The sequence below is a fragment of the Mirounga leonina genome, unplaced genomic scaffold (genome assembly GCF_011800145.1).
Source record: "Mirounga leonina isolate KUSES-001 unplaced genomic scaffold, KU_Mleo_1.0 Mir_260, whole genome shotgun sequence".
Lineage (NCBI taxonomy): Eukaryota > Metazoa > Chordata > Mammalia > Carnivora > Phocidae > Mirounga > Mirounga leonina.
This window is the reverse complement of record NW_023270642.1, coordinates 130,817-148,858: the sequence shown is the minus strand read 5'-3', so window position 1 is coordinate 148,858 and position 18,042 is coordinate 130,817. Positions and strand designations below refer to the sequence as shown.

General features: G+C 34.7%; 1 protein-coding gene across 1 annotated transcript in view; it reads right to left on the bottom strand.

Annotated features, from left to right (window-relative positions):
• The window catches only part of CCDC7 (coiled-coil domain containing 7), a 175,613-nt gene that overhangs the window by 54,296 nt on the left and 103,275 nt on the right, over positions 1 to 18,042 (bottom strand). Inside the window, exons 12-13 of the mRNA XM_035029523.1 lie at positions 8,949 to 9,034; positions 6,851 to 6,899 (exon numbers count right to left, since the gene is read on the bottom strand). Of these exons, the coding sequence (XP_034885414.1) occupies positions 6,851 to 6,899; positions 8,949 to 9,034 (135 nt within the window). The remainder of the gene's footprint in view (positions 1 to 6,850; positions 6,900 to 8,948; positions 9,035 to 18,042) is intronic.

The window sequence follows — 18,042 nt, the reverse complement described above, 5'->3', positions numbered from 1 at the left end:
ATGGAAAGTATTCGAGCAAAGTAAGTGAGAGAAAAATATATATATACAAAATGAGAACAGACTTAAGGAACTCAGTGACTTCATCAAGCATAATAATATTCACAGTGTAGGGATCCCAGAAGAAGGAGAGACAAAAGGGGGCAGAAAATTTATTTAAAGAAATAATAGCTGAAAACATCCCTAATCTGGGAAAGGAAACAGATATCCAGATCCAGAAAGCAGAGATCCCCCAACAAAATCAACCCAAGGAGGTCCACACCAAGACATCTGCTAATCACAATGTAGTGATAAAGAGAAAATTTTTTAAGCAGCAAGAGAAAAAACTATTACATACAACGGAAACCCCATAAGGATATCAGCTGGTTTTCAGCAGAAACTTTGCAGGCTAGAAAGGAGTGCCATGATAAATTCAAAGTGCTGAAAGGGAGAAATCTGCAGCCAATAATACTCTATTCAGCAAGGCTATAATTCAGAATAGAAACAGCGATAAAGAGTTTCTCAGACAAATAAAAACTAAAGGAGCTCATGACCACTAAACCGTCCCCACAAGAAATATTAATGGGGACTCTTAGAGTGGAAAGGAAAGACCATAAGTGAGAATATGGAAAGTACAAAACACAACAAAAGTAAAAATAAGTCTATCTGTAAATATCAGTGAAGGGATTCACAAAATAAAAGGATTTATAATATGACACCACATACCTAAAATGGGAGAGAGTGAGAGAGTAAGGAATGGGTTCCAATTTAAGTGACCATCAACTTCATACAGATTGTTACATGCAATGTTCTATACAAACCTAATGGTAACCCCAAACCCAAATCCAGTAATAGATATGCAAAGAATAAGAAAAAGAAAAAGAAATCCGAGTATATCACTAAAGAAAGCCAGCAAATGATTAAAGATAGCAAGAGCTAAAGGGATCAGAGAAAAACTATAGAAACCAGAAAACATGTAACAAAATGGCAATAAATATATATCTATCAATAATTACTCTGAGTATAAATGGATTAAACACTGCAGTCAAAGGACATAGGGATACAGAATGGATTAAAAAACAAGACTCATCTATTTCAGACCTGAAGAGACCTGCAGATTGAAAGTGAGGGAATGGAGAAACATCATGCAAATAGATGTCAAAAGAAAACTGTAGTAGCAAGATTTTAGAAGGAAGGGGTGAGCACATTTTGCCTGTGGGAGAAACATTAACTTGTGGCCAGAGGAAAGATTATCACAGACTATTTCCAAAAATGGCCATCTATAATTTGTCCCACTCATACATACATATATATATATTCTACTTCTCTCATCAAGACTCTTTTCCCTCACTGTGAGTCTGGGCTGGCTCCTAACCAATAAAATGTAATGGAAATTATGTTCTCAGGCTTCTGAGCTCAGATCATAAGAGATCTTGCAGCTTCTACTTTTGACCTATTAGATTCAAGCTGCCATGGAAGGATGGATGCTTGGGCTTGACTATTAAATGATGAGGAATGACATGAGAAAGATTCAGTCCTTAACCATTCCTCCAACCACCAGACATCTGAGGAATTAAAAATGAAGAAAAAGGGGGAGAAGAAATTAATAAAGATGAAGATTAAAGTAATTAAATAGAAAACAGTAACAGCAACAAGAAATAAAACAGAACAGTTAAATGAAACCTAAAATCAGTTAGTTGAAAGCACCGGTAATACACAGTCGCCTGACAAACCTGATTGAGAGGAAAACAAACAAAAAACAAATACTTCTATAAATGAAAAATAAACGGAAAAAGAGATACAGGAAAAAGAAAACAAAATAAATCCTAAAATAGCATAATGTAAACTTCTAACCAATGGCTTTGAAAAAACCATTAAAAATGGATGAATCTATATTAAAATAAACGCACCAATAATCTCAAAAGGAATTGGGACAAGTGGTCAAAGAGCTATCATTTCTTTTAAAAAAGGCTCCTAAATGATTTCTATATAATCTTCAAATTATGTCTCCCTCATTAAAAAAAAGTCCTTTTTAAATTCTGACTAAATGTATTACATTTGTTATATTAATTTGAAAAGATCAATATTTTTATAACATTAAATTTTCCCATTTGGCAACACTAAAATTTAGATTACAAGAAGTACTACTTACAATTCCATCTTAATAAATTCATGTAACTTATAATTAACTACTTTATCACTGAGTTAAATTATTCCAAAAACCCTCTAATTGTTCTTCCTGACTGCAAAATCCAATCTGTACCCCCAAATTCATCTTTCATAAAGCTGGCACAGTAATATTAATAAAAAATACCAAATGGATCATTCTTAATATTCTTCAATAAATCCCCATTTCTTACTCAAAATACAAACTATTAATGCCATCCATACTTGGCCTCTCTCAGAATTCCTACTACTCTTCTCCTTAATCCAAAAATCCTATCATACTCAAGCACTTGAATTTCTCTGAATAGCCTCTGTTCCCTCGGGTCTTTGTCTTTATACATATTATTTCTAAATAGAAATCCTTCCTGTTTTCTAACACCATATTCTCAATTGCTATGTCATAATTCCCTTTTTATATTGCATTTATTATGTTGGAATTAGGGATATTATGTATCAACTATGTGTTAACATATTCAGCTTTGAAATTAATATAGTCAATTATATCTCATTTTTTAAAATAAATTCTTTAGAAGCCTTAGATTAAAAAATTCAGTATTTTTATCAAGTCTGCACCTTCTATATTACATTATATTATGATATATGCAACAAATTTATTCAATTTATTCACATACATATAGAATGCAATTATAGTTACTGTTTATATATTTAATATCCTTAATACTTAAAGAGTAAGTACTTTTAACAGAGAGTTCTTGGCACTATGCATAGAAAAGACAAGTTAAGTTTCTATAAACTTTAAAAATTGATGATCCTTGAAAAGAAACAATAAATGGGGAGATCACATTTGCAAGTACGCTCTTAGTCATTTTAGCCCACCAAAAAATAGAGAGGATCCTGGGCTATCCAGTCCAACCAGGGTATATCTTATAACTCTTCAAATCTGGTCAAGTTATTTAATATCTCTGAGTTTCCTCTTCTAAAAATGGAATACAGTAGTCTCCCCTTATCCATGGTTTTGCTTTCTGCAGTTTCAATTACCTATGCTCAACCCCAGTCTGAAAGCAGTTGACTATAGTCAGAGATCAATAGTAGCTTAATGCTATGGCACAATGCCTATGTAATTTCACCTCACTTTATCTCATCATGTATACATTTTATCATCTCATGTCATCACAAGGAGGAATACTGTACAATGAGATTTTGAGAGAAATCACATTCATATAATTTTTATTGCAGTATATTGTTATAATTTTTCTATTTTTATTATTGTTGTTAATCTCTTACTATGTCTAATTAATAAATTAAATTCTAGCATAGGTATGTATGTATCTCTGTATGTATAAGAAAAAGCACAGAATATACAGGGTTTGGAACTATCCACAGTTTCAGGCATCCCCTGAGGGTCTTGGAATGTATCCCTATGGATAAGGGAGGACTACTATGATAGTAATTACTGCTAAGCCTACTAAAATATGGTATATGTGATTTGACTCAGAAAACAGTCAAATATGTAAAATATTTCTATATTCTAAAATTTTAGGTTACAAAAAAATATGTCCTCATCCATATGATTAAGCTGCCAATTAACCCACCTAGTGGATACTTGCCTAAAGTAAATGCACTCTATTTTTCTAACAAATAATCTGAAAAGCAAGTTAATAGAATAACAAAACACTTTATAACATTTTATCTAAGCATGATTTTGTTAAGTACAATCCTGCTAGTCCATATGATGTCTTTGATGAAAAAAGACCCTTTGTTCAGGCAAATGCAGCCCTATGCCAGGGTACACAGTTGGCAAACCATGGGCTAGATTTCAACATCTGCTTTTCCCTTAACCCACTCCCTGCACAATTGTACAAAGTAAGGGCAGCCTTGGGTCCAAATGGATTATTTAATCTACATCCTTGAAAAGAATGTTAGAATAATTACTGGAATAATGATCCTCTAAAAGGTACACAACCAACAGCAACAAAAAACTAGTTCATTTAAAAACTAAAATAAAGTTTTATAGGACTTATTAAAACATTTTAAAAGCATTATAATTACTTGAACAAATAGATAATAATACCAATTGATTCTGTTATCCATGCTGCCTGAGGAAGCAAAACCAAATATATTTTCGCTAACTGCAAATGCTGAGTAGGGTTCAGAGAACCTTATTTGCAGTTCAGATTTCACTACCAATTTATTCTCTAACCCCAAGCAAGTCACTTTTTAGCTTCTATTGATCTCTGCAAAATATCCTAGATCAATGATAGTTCAGAATAGAGTTTGGAAGAGGAAAATAAATTACTTTAAAATTCTCATTAAATCCATAGACCTTCTCCAGAAAAAATTATACTTACACAAAAAATTTTGACTTTAAATTCAGACAAAAAAGAAATTTTAAATGACATTAGCTGCCACAGACTGAATGTTTATGCCCCCCCTCTCAATATTCATATACTGTAACCTAATCCCCATGTGATGGTATTTGGAATCACCTTTGGGAGGTGATTAGGTCATGAAGGTAGTACACTCATGAATGGTTTAATGCCTTTATAAAAGAGGCTCCAGAGATCTCCCTTGCCCTTTCTGCCATGTGAAAACACAGAAAGATAGCCTTCTATAAACCAGGAATTTGGCTCTCGCCAGACACCAAATCTGCTGGTGCCTGATCTTAGACTTCCCAGCCTCCGGAACTGTAAGAAATAAATGTTATTTAAGTCACCCATTCTTTATCATAGAATCCTACTGTGGTCTGAATTTTTGTGTCTCTCCTCCCCTCCCCCGCAAATTCATATGTTGAAATCCAGTGCCCAGTGTGTTGGTATTAGGTTGTGGGGCCTTTGAGAAGTGATTAGGTCATGAGGGCAGAGCCCTTGTGAATGAGATTAATGTCCTTATAAAAGAGGCCTGAGAGAATGCCCTTGACTTTTCTGCCATGTGAGAAAGAATAAGAAGTCTGCAATCCAGAAGAGGGCCCTCACCCCACCATATTGACACTCTGATCCTGACCTTCCAGACCCCAGAACTGTGAGAAATAAATTTCTGGGGTTTTTAAATTTCATTTTATTTTTTTTAAAAGATTTTATTTATTCATTTATTTAGAGAGGGAGAGAGAAGGTGTGCACACACATGAAAAGGGAGGGGCAGAAGGAGAGAGGGAATTTCAAGTAGACTCCATGCTGAGCATGGAGCCCCACACAGGGCTCGATCCCACAACCCTGAGATCATGATCTGAGCTGAAATCAAGAGTCAGATGCTCAACCAACTGAGCCACCCAGGCGCCCCAAATTTCTGTTGTTTATAAACTAACCAGTCACTGATATTTTTTAAAAACACTCTGAATGGACTAAAACACAGTCCAAATGAACTAAAACACTAACTTCTAATATTAATTATATAATGGGATTACAATAATTTGATTAATATACAAAATACTGTTCTATATAAAATAAAATGGTAAATGTGGTAGGCAGAATTCTAATATGGCCAGCATGATCTCCATCCCTGTGGTTATGCTCTGAATATTCCACTCCCTTTGAGTATGGGTGGGACCTGTGATTTGATTCTAGCCAATAGAAGATAACAAAGTGATGAGATGCCACTTACTTTATTAGATTGTAGTATATAGCTAAAGTGACAAGGTATCATTCTCATGATCATGTTACATTATTTAAGGCTCTGTCTTAGCCAAAAAGAGAAATTTTGGGCTGGCCTTGAGGAAGAAGCAAGCTGCTGTGATGTAAACTGCCTGTGGAAAAGGTCCCATGGCCAAATGCCTCAGTCCTAGGAAGGAACTGAAGTTTGACACATCCACTTGAGCTTAGAAGAGTACCCTAACTAATAGAATGGAATAGAGCCTACCTAACACCTTAATTGCCTTTAGTGAGCATAGGACCAAGCTAGGACATAGCTAAGCCTGCTCAGCCTCCTAACCCACTCAAACCGTGAGATGATATAAGTTGTTTTAATAACTGAAAAATTTATGGTAACTTGTTATGCAGAAATAGAAAATTAAGACCATAAAGCTGAATATTTTATATTCAATATCTCAAGTGGTACTCTCATTTTCTTCCCAAATTTACGTTACCTGATTCTTAAAGCATTCAGGTGCATGCTTGTGGGACCCTTAACTCCAGCCACTCACTGAAATGAGTGGTATGATGCTCTGGCTGTTATTTTAAAAAGTTTAACTTGTACCAAAAAGAAAAAAAAGTATTCCAAAGTCAAGATGAAATAAAAGGTTACTTACCTTTCATTGGATCACATAAAAAAGAGTGGGCTCTATAGTTCACAATTACTGAAGGGCTTTTTCTTATTTGATTTTTGTAACTCTTATATCACCTTTTTGAGATAGAGAAGATATTGTTTTACCCATTTTACTGACCAAAAATATAAAGCTCAAGTAGTTTAAAGGGACTTGTCCAGTGTCACAGAACTTAGTAAGACCCTGTTTTAACTCCCAATATGATCTTATTTCCTCCATGATATTACCTGTAGTTGAGTAAACCATGGTAATCTTCATAACCTTGACAATAAACATGCTTGGATTTACCATTTTATTTTCTGAAACTTATTGAGAAAAGTCAACCAACAAGGAAGAAATATCTTAGAAAGAACTTTAATACACACATACAAATATACACACATACACATACACATCCCTATGTTCACATGCATACTAATGTTGTCTACACATATAATTATCAGAGAATATACTAATTAAATTTAGATGCATAGAGAGAGTATGTGTTCTTACCTGGACTTGAAGCAAATCTCCTTTTATTTCTTTGACTAGAGGTTTCTTCCTGTTATTAAAAAGGTTTTTAAATATATCATGATATTTTAAATTGCATGACTGCTTTCTTGAGTAGTACTTAAACCATTTGTAAATAAAATTTCTCAAAAGAAATTCATATTTTTAAGAATCATAATCCATATAAGTGATAAATAATTGAATAACATTTCTCAAGCTAATTTCTCATTGGTATGATTAAAATATGGAAGTGAGATAAGGCAAGGATTTTCAAAGTACATTGATCATTTTTTCCTCTCTGGTCATCTTTTCTTAAGTTTTCATTTAAATTACAGTTAGTTAATATACAGTGTAATATTAGTTTCAGATGTACAATGCAGTGATTCAACACTTCCATACAACACCCAGTGCTCATCACAGTACACTCCTTAATCCCCATCACCTATTTAGCCCACCCCCTTACCTACTTCCCCTCTGGTAACTGTCAGTTTGTTTTCTATAGTCTGTTTCTTGGTTTGCCAACAACACAAGAAACAGTAGGTGTTGGCAAGGATATGGAGAAAGGGGAACACTCTTACATTATTGGTGGGAATGCAAACTGGGCAGCCACTCTGGAAAACAATATGGAGCTTCCTCAAAAAGTTAAAAATAGAACTATCCTACGATTCAGCAATTGCACTACTAGATATTGACCCAAAGAATACAAAAATACTAGTTCAACAAGATATATGCACCCCGATGTTTATAGCAGCATTATCTACAAAGGCCAAATTATGGAAACAGCCCAAGTGTCCATTGACTGATGAATGGATAAAGAAGATGTGATACGTGTATATAGATATACAAGTGCACTTGTGATGAGCAGTGGGATGTTTGGAAGTGTTTAATCACTGTATTGAGGCGCCTGGGTGGCTCAGTTGGTTAAGCGACTGCCTTCGGCTCAGGTCATGATCCTGGAGTCCCTGGATCGAGTCCCACATCGGGCTCCCTGCTCGGCAGGGAGTCTGCTTCTCCCTCTGACCCTCCCCCCTCTCATGTGCTCTCTCTCATTCTCTCTCTCTCAAATAAATAAATAAAATCTTTAAAAAAAAAATCACTGTATTGTACACCTGAAACTAATATTGCACTATATATCAAATAACTGGAATTTAACTAAAAACTTAAGAAAAGATGACCAGAGAGGAAAAAATGATCAATGTACTTTGCAAATCCTTGCCTTATCTCACTTCCATATTTTAATCATACCAATGAGAAATCAGCTTGAGAAATGTTATTCCACACACACACACACACACACACACACACAGGAACACACACTGGAATATTACTCAGACATTAAAAAGAATGAAATCTTGCCATATGCAACGATGTGGATGGAGCTAGAGAATATTATGCTAAGGGAAATAAGTTAGTCAGAGAAAGACAAATACCATATGTGGAATTTAAGAAACAAAACAAATAAGCAAAAGAAAAAAGGAAAGAGAGTGGTCATCTTTTCTGAGACAAAGGTCAAGGCTGTTTGTCCATCGAATTTCTTTTCAGAATTTGTAAAACTCTATAAAGACTAAATTCACAGTTTCTTTTAAAAATAATTTTATGTTAGGATTTGACTAAAGCAAATTCAAAATGCAAAAAAATATTTTATATTACTAAAGAAAATATTCACTTAATAAGGCTACTTTACAATAATCCACATGCATAAAAAATAGATAATTGATTTTATAAAATAAGTATAATCAAGTAGAGTAAAAAAAAGAACAGCCCAGACTAAAGAGTTAATGTGCAAATCACAAATCATTAACCAAACCACCAGGGAAACAATGTAAATCCTTTTGTCCCTAAAATGATTTTCAGATTTAATTCTGTTTACTTATTCCTTAATATCTTGTGTTTCATTCTCCACTAACCCCCCTTTAGCTCTTTCTTCTTCCCTTCTCAGTCCTCTCCCACCATCATATCCTGGTCTGCTTATAAAACTATGTATTACATAGTGTTATATCTTTTAGAAACTGTTAAGTTATGCTTATATGACCTCAAATTGTATAAAATGAAAATATAAATTAACAAGGAAAAAATATTAACATGTAGCTTTATGTCTTACTCTTCTGAATCCTCAGGTTTTCCTTTGTCTTTTTTCTTCTCAGTTTTTATAGTTTTCTTTGTCCTATTGTACGTTGACTTTGTTTTCTGTGTAATTTTATATAAGCCAGAAATAGATAGTTAATGAGGTAATAAATTAGACGGAAATAAAAGATAATAAACATTACCAAGATCTCAATTTTACTTTGAGAATCACTATGCTATGTTTCAAGGAAAATTATCTAAACCGAAGCAAAACAAAATTAAGGATACAGTCGGGATGTTTCTTATGGCAATTTACTCTCTATATAAAAAAATTAAGTTCCCCTGGCAAATTGCAATCAATTCTTCTATAATATAACATATGCCTTTCTGAAAATCATCTCACTATGAAAAATCATGCACTAAGAACTTCAGGATATATGAGAGAAATGAGGTAAGGTGCCCAGCATGCAAAAAACACTGTCAATGATACATTTTTTAAAAAATAGAAACCTAATAAAAACAGTTCTGTTTTACACAGTTAAATGATTTAAGAAATACTTAGTATGAGAAATATAGCTAGCTCTTTATCTTGAGAAAGACTTGAAACTTGTTTGTGCAAATGAGCATCGAATAGGTTGCAACTTGTTATTGTGGTTTTGGAAGAAGGCTTATCTAAAATCGGACAAAAAGTTGTAACAGATGTGGACTCGTGTGGTATACTAAAAACATGGTGAACCGAGATAGTGTATAGAGTAAATTTTCTGCTTTCACCTTGTACTTTTTGCAGATGAAATTGTACATAAACATGTAAAATTCATATTTGGTTCAAATTGATTGTGTTCAAATTTGCATTTCAAAGCAAATATAGGAGAACTAACCACATACTTTAAAGTATTTTTGAACTACTGTGTAGTACCAGATTATTTTATATAAGAAATTGAGAAAAAACTTAACAATTAGATTATTTAAATTTTTAGATGGCCTTAATAATAGAGACATATTAAGGCACACATTAGGTGTTTATTTCCTGTTTTATACCAAAACTTCCAATAGACACAAATTCAGTAGTGGCAAAGTTCTCACAAGTTAAACAAAAAGTGTAATAATACCTCATAAAATATGAAAAATAAGTATAATTTTTAATGAGAATTGTTAAGGTCCCCAAATAACTTTCTAGTTTAAATATGAGTTTTGGGATATACTCCCTATATGGAAAAATCTAATATACATTGACAATCAAAAAATACTTTAAAAATGAAAAGGAAAAAGGCTAAAAAATAGTGCTCAAAAAATATGATCAACAGATTATCTGTGAGTTTTGAGAGAACTTAAAGCGACTAATATGCTTATAATCGCAGTACATGATGGAGAGAAGAGGTACAGAAAGAAAATATGTATTTGAAGAAACAATGGCCAAATTTATTTTTTTGGAGTAATTTTTAAAAAAATTTTATTGTTATGTTAATCACCATACATTACATCATTAGTTTTTGATGTAGTGTTCTATGATTCATTGCTTGTGCATAACACCCAGTGCTCCATGCAGAGCATGCCCTCTTTAATACCCATCACCAGGCTAACCCATCCCCCCACCCCCTCCCCTCTAGAACCCTCAGTTTGTTTTTCAGAGTCCATCCTCTCTCATGGTTCATCTCCCCCTCCGATTTCCCCTCCTTCATTCTTCCCCTCCTGCTATGTTCTTCTTCTTTTTTTTTTTTTTTAACATATATTGCATTATTTGTTTCACAGGTACAGGTCTGTGATTCAACAGTCTTGCACAATTCACAGCGCTCACCATAGCACATACCCTCCCCAATGTCTATCACCCAGCCACCCCATCCCTCCCACCCCCCCACCACTCCAGCAACCCTCAGTTTGTTTCCTGAGATTAAGAATTCCTCATATCAGTGAGGTCATATGATACATGTCTTTCTCTGATTGACTTATTTCACTCAGTATAATACCTTCCAGTTCCATCCACATCGCTGCAAATGGCAAGATCACATTCCTTTTGATGGCTGCATAATATTCCACTGTATATATGTACCACACCTTCTTTATCCATTCATCTGTCAATGGACATCTTGGCTCTTTCCACAGTTTGGCTATTGTGTACATTGCTGCTATAAACATCGGGGTGCACGTACCCCTTCGGATCCCTACATTTGTATCTTTGGGGTAAATACCCAGTAGTGCAATTGCTGGATCATATGGTAGCTCTATTTTCAACTTTTTGAGGAACCTCCATACTGTTTTCCAGAGTGGCTGCACCAGCTTGCATTCCCACCAACAGTATAGCAGGGTTCCCCTTTCTCTGCATCCCCACCAACATCTGTCGTTTCCTGACTTGTTAATTTTAGCCATTCTGACTGGTGTGAGGTGGTATCTCATTGAGGTTTTGATTTGGATTTCCCTGATGCCGAGCAATGTTGAGCACTTTTTCAAGTGTCTGCTGGCCATTTGGATGTCTTCTTTGGAAAAATGTCTGTTCATGTCTTCTGAACAATGGCCAAATTTTATTTTCAAATTTGACAAGAACTTCATAGCCACAAACCCACAATAATAAAAGGAAAACTACCTCCAAGACATATCATAACAAAATTATTAAAAGCAGTGATAAGGATAAAATCTTAAAAGCAGACAGAGGAGGGAAGTAGATTATATACAAGGATAAAATGGACAGCAGACTTCTTTTCAGAGACAAAGGAAAAATACCTTTAAATACTAGAAGAAAAGAAACAGTCAAACCTAGAATTCTTTATTCAGAGAGAACATCTTTCCAAACTGAAGGCAAAAGAAAAAAATTTTTGTCAGAAATCAAAGAGCTGAAAAATACATCAGTTGCTGACCTGAACAAAAAAAAATTATGAAGAATCCTTCAAGCATAAGAAAAATGATACTAGACAGAAAAAAGAAAATATACAAATTAAAGACCAACAGAAATAATAATTAAATGAGTAAATAAATATAAAATATGACTGTTTTTCTTATTATTTAAATCTCTTTAAAAGGTAATAGTTTACAGCTAAACTAATAGCAATGTGTTGTGCAGTTTATATCATAGGTTGTAAAATGTATGAAAATAATAGCACAAAGGCTGGAAAAGGACAAATAAAAGTATATTATCTTAAGGTTCTTAAGTGATTTCATTTTTTTAGGTTTTATTTATTTATTTTAGACAGAGATAGAGAGCGTGTGTAGGGGCAGAGGGAGAGGGAGAGAGAGAGAGAGAGAGAGAGATCTCAAGCAGACTCTATGCTGACCACAGAGTCCAAGGAGGGGCTCGATTTCACAACCCTGAGATCATGATGGAAGCCAAAATCAAGAGTCGGACACTTAACTGACTGAGCCACGCAGGCGCCCCAGTTCTTAAGTGATTTCATATTACTTGAATATAGACTGCAATAACTTAAAACCAGACTGTAAGCACTTTGCTGTAAAGCAACTAATAAAGCAATCAACTGAGCAGCAAATACAAAAGTAATAAAGATTTTGTTACCTGGAAGTAGGGTGCTATTGTAACATATAACTAAAAATGTAGAAGTGGCTTCAGAATTGGGCAGTAGGCGGAAACTGAAAGAATTTTATGGAGCATGAAAAAAAATATTTAGAAAATTATGAAAAGAAGAAAAATACTTTAACCTGATAAATGATATTGAGAGAGAAAAAGAGGCAGGCACAGGCATGCTGACTGACCACAGAAACAAGTAAACATTCCCTTTAAAATCAGGAACAAATGTGGGCGCCTGGGTGGCTCAGTTGGTTAAGCGACTGCCTTCGGCTCAGGTCATGATCCTGGAGTCCCAGGATCGAGTCCCGCATCGGGCTCCCTGCTCAGCAGGGAGTCTGCTTCTCCCTCTCCCACTCCCCGTTTGTGTTCCCTCTCTCGCTGTGTCTTTCTCTTTCAAATAAATAAATAAAATCTTTAAAAAAAAATAAAAAATAAAATAAAATAAAATAAAATAAAATCAGGAACAAATGAAAAATACCCATTCTCATCATGTCTATTCAGTATCATTCTAGAGGTCAGTATCATTCCAGTGCAGCAAGACAAAAAAGAAAAATAGCATTACAAATTGGAAAGCAAGAAAATTTAGGCTATTATTATTCACACATACTTTGACTTTGCAAGTAGGAAATAAAAAGGTAATCATTCTGACAATGTAGGTAGGTTTTGGGATGCAAAATTCAATACACAAAAATTTATTACACTTCTCTAACAACAGTTTAAAAATATCTTTAAAAAGACAGCAATCAAAATAGCATAAAAATATGAAACATTTAAGATTAACAAAATGAATGAGCTTTATGACGAAAATCACAACATTGTAAGCATTAAAAAAAACCTTCAAAATGGAGATATTTTATGTTTATAAAAAAAAATAGGTATATCTTGATAGCCTAGATGTAAATCTCTACAACCTGATGTACAGATTCAATGCAATTATAGAATTTGACACGTTAACCCTAAAATTTATATGTAAGTGCAAAGACCAAAAATTAAATAAATTCTTATAAATAACAAGGTGGGTTGACTTGTCCTACAAAATATCAGGACCTGTTCTAAATCTCTAGTCATTAAGGATCCCAGGCATTAGCATAGAACTAGACAAGACCAATGGAATAGAATAGAAAGCAGAAACAAATCTTCTTTAAGCAGTAGACATTTTCCAGAAACAGCATACCAAAACATACACACCTAGAAGATCCCATTTAGGAAGCTATAATAGAAAGCCATGTGTTAGCAGAAATGAAATAAATAAGGAGACAACAAACTGTAGGCTAAATGTGCCTTGTGGCCTTTTTTGTAAATAATTAAGTTTTATTGCAACATAGCCATGCTTATTCATTTATAACTATTTTCATACCATAGAAGCGACTTAAGTTGCAACATAGGCTGTATGGCCTACAAAACCTAAAATACTTATCTAGCCCATTACAGTAAATGTTTGCTGATATCTGGAATAACAAAATGGTTAATTTAGTAATTAGGGAAACACTATCAAGTTATAGCAGACACAGGATATTTGTGCCCAGTATCCTTTTTACTTTTGTTAAGAAACAGCACCACATTTTAAGGTGGGTTCTGCACCTCCCCCATCTCAAACTGTCCTGGTGACATTTGACCTAAGCAAAGTCAATCAGATCCAATCACCTAAAAAATGACTATTATGGAAAGGAAGCAGTTGGAGCTGAGTAATTCCAGAGTCAGTATCCAAAGAGATGGGAGGGTGGAGGAATAGCCATAAACTCCCTCTCTAAAAATTCTCTGAAAGGACAGAAGTAGCGGCTGTCCATGAGCTCCTATTATTTTGACTCCAAGAGTTGTCCTGGTTCTATCCCTCACCAAATATATTGTTCAATTTCCCTTCAATTCTTTGAATTATCCTAATACACATCCAATAAATCTCTTGCTTTATATAGGTTCAGTTTTTCCTGCTTGCAAAAAAAGTAAATAAAACCTTTAGGTGACATCTGGGAAACTACTGATTAAGATTTGGCACACAAGGATAGTAATCAAATGTAGCTTTAATTCAAATTTGTTGAATACACATAAATAGACAATTTTCCAAAGAAGACACACAGATGGCCAATAGACACATGAAAAGATACTTATATTCACTCATCATCAGGGAAATGCATATCAAAACCACAATGAAATATCACCTCACACATGTAAGATTGGCTAAAATAAAAAACACAATAACAAGTGTTGGTGAGGATGTAGAGAAAAATGTATCCTTGTGCACTGTTGGGGGAAAGCAAACTGGTGCAGCCACTGTGGAAAACAGTATGGAGGTTCCTTAAAAATTTAAAAATAGAACTACCTTATAATCCAGTAATCACACTACTGAGTATTTAACCAAAGACTAGAAAAACTCTAATTCGAAAGACTGGATGCACCCCTAGGTTTATTGCAGCATTATTTACAATAGCCAAACTATGGAAGCAGCCCAAGTGTCCATCAGGAGATGAAAGGATAAGGAAGATACAGTATACATATACAATGGAATATTATTCAGCCATAAAAAAGAATGAAGTCTGGCCATTTACAACAAGGATGGATCTAGAGGGTATTACGTTAAGTGAAATAAGTCAAAGGCAAATACCAAATGTTTTCACTTATATGTAGAGTCTAAAGAACAAAACAAACAACAAGAAAAACTGAAACAAACCACTAATACAGAGAACAAACTGGTGGTTGCCAGATGGGAGAGAGGTAGGAGGATGGGCAAAATGGGTAAAGGTGAATGGGAGGTACAGGTTTCCAGTTAAGGAACGAACAAGTCACAGGAATAAAAGGTACAACCTAGGGAATATAGTCAATATTATTATACTGTGTTGTATGGTGACAGATGGTAACTACACTTGTGGTGACCACAGTATAACATATAAAGTTGTTGAATCACTATGTTGTGCAACTGAAACTAATGTAACATTGTGTGTCAACTATACTTCAATTTAAAAAGTTGGTTGTCTACAAAAATTAAGTTATTAAGAGAGATAATTAAGTTAGGAAAGTAAGCCTCCTTTGGAAGAAAACTGATATATTTGTTATTCAAAATCTTGAGCTTGACATAATTCTGTAGCCATTATTCTCTTCTTACCATCCTATTACACCAACACTCTTCTCTGAAAAAATACTCTCTCTCAAGATCTCGTCATCACTACTTTGTGCGGATATAACATTACTACTATACATGTAGTAATGCTCCTTCCACATTTCTCCTTCACATTTCCACACAATGATCAGAAATGCTACAAGTAATTTCCAATGAAAGAAGTTAAGAGCAGTCATTCACTGATTACATCTCACATAGTAAAGTATTGGAAATGTAACCACTGAACTTTAATTATTTTATTTTCAAGTTTTCATTTAAATTTCAGTTAGTTAACATACAATGTAATATTAGTTCCAGGTGTAGAATTTAGTGATTCATCATTTACATACAATACCTAGTGTTCATCATGACAAGTGCCCTACTTAACACCCATCATCCATTTAACCCAGTTGAAGAGTGAAGCAGTAATGATGTGCAGGAATGGAGACAAAAATGAATAAGAGGTATAATCTATCAACAAGCACCAAAGTTTCTATAAATCAAACAGGAAAACCGTGTTTTAAAACGATACATAAAAGAGGCCCATACAAAAATCATTGTTCTACAGAGAAGAATAATTGTAGTTTAGATACATAAAACCTAAAGATATAACACAAGAAAGCAAAATCAGAAACTGTGGCAACATCCTCAAGTCATCTAAAAAACTCCCAAGTTTTTTGAATGTGGATCTAACACACGATTAAAGTGTTGCAAAATTCCTACACTTGGCCAGACTATTCAATTATTTAATATGATAATTTACTACTTTATATCTATTTATTTACTTATTTTTTTAAATTTTCTATTCCTACTTGGAACTATACCTAAATGAAATTATTCCTAACTGAACATATGTAACAGCCTTGATCTTATATTGAACACTTGTGTAGGATCACTGCTTCTCTAACTGATTAAGTAGCAAATTTACTGGGCCTCCTTCTGCTTCCTCCTCTACTAAGGAAGAAATATCAAGAAATCAACATTAATTAATTCAAGAGTACTTTATTTTATGTTGACCTTACATTGAAACACAGTTTATAAATTTAAAAGGTTAATAAAAATTTGTTTCTAAACCATTTGATGTTGTCTATACTTTGACTTTTGTAAGCTATTTAAAAATAGCAAAGGAAAAAAAAAAAACAGACAAATTTTATCCTTAGTATTTCTATTCACTCTGCCTGGTACTGTGAACCTGTACACATGCATTACATAACTGCAAATACAATAAAATGTTTTTAAAATATATTTGAGGAGGTGGGAGAGAAGATGGCAGAAGAGTAGGAGGACCCCAGACTCGTCTCATCCCACAAACACTACTAGATAACTATCAAATCATTCTAAATACTGCAGAAATTATCCTGAAGACTAACAGAACAAACTCCACAATAGGAGAAAGAAGCCACATCAAAGAAGTTATGAAGTAGGGAGACATGGTTTGGGGGAGAAACATGATGAGTGAGCAGAAGGCCAGCTGAGGACAAAGCAGAAGCAGGCACCCTACAGGGCAGCACCCCCCCATGTGATATGTGTGACATTCCTCAGGCACTCCTGTCTGCCCTAAAGCTAAGGAAAGGAAAAACAAATAGTTAAATAATAGAGATCACAGTCCTGCAGGACAGGAGTCTCCCTCAGTTTACAAATGTCCTAGTGATTTACAAGGAAGAAGCCTTCTTATCAATAGCCGAACTTCCAGAGACCCATAACTCAGTTTCCTGAAGCCCTAACATCACCCTCCCCTCCATAAAATTGAGGGAGGCTGAAGCAGAAGGAAATGTAAATAAAATTCAATTTCTTTTAAACCTACAGACCCTTGATAAGGATGTGTGATAGAAGGAATATAACATTCCTCCAGGAAGCTCCCAACTATCTTACTGTTAATGCCTTACTAGAAGGAAAAACAACCTTAACTTGACAAATAGCAAAACCTCCAGTATCCTGTGTGTCTTCTTTAATACATGAAAGTTCTTTCAAAACCTCCCTTCTCCTTACCTTCCCCCACCCCATAGTATATAATCACCACCCCTCACAACCCCACCGCAGCTCTTTCTGCCCATGGGTCCTGTTCCCATGCTTTAATGAAATCACCTTTTTTGCACCAAAGGTATCTCAAGAATTCTTTCTTGACCAGCCTCAAACCCTAAAGTCTTTCCTAGATCCAAACAGACGTTTGGTGCTGTGGAGGAGAGGGAGCTGTGGTCATAGAGAAAGGCAAGAGAGAGAGAAGCACACAGGATAATGCACAAGGAAAACATTTCCCCAAAGCCATTGGCTGGGAAAACAAGAGGGGTGGATTTTCATGAGCTCTTGCAACAGATAGGGCTTAAAGACTGGAGTTTGAAAAGTCACCAGGAATGGCTGGTATACACCCCAGAGGGCATTGCCCTACTCCTGGAGAAAAGGCAAGTAAATGACCCAGGGACAGATGGTGTGGAAACAGCAATCTGAAAAATGCCTGGGGGCAGCACTTACAGTGATGCCTCTCTGGGGACAAAGGAGCTGGCTGGTACCATTTCTCTCCCCCACCCCTCA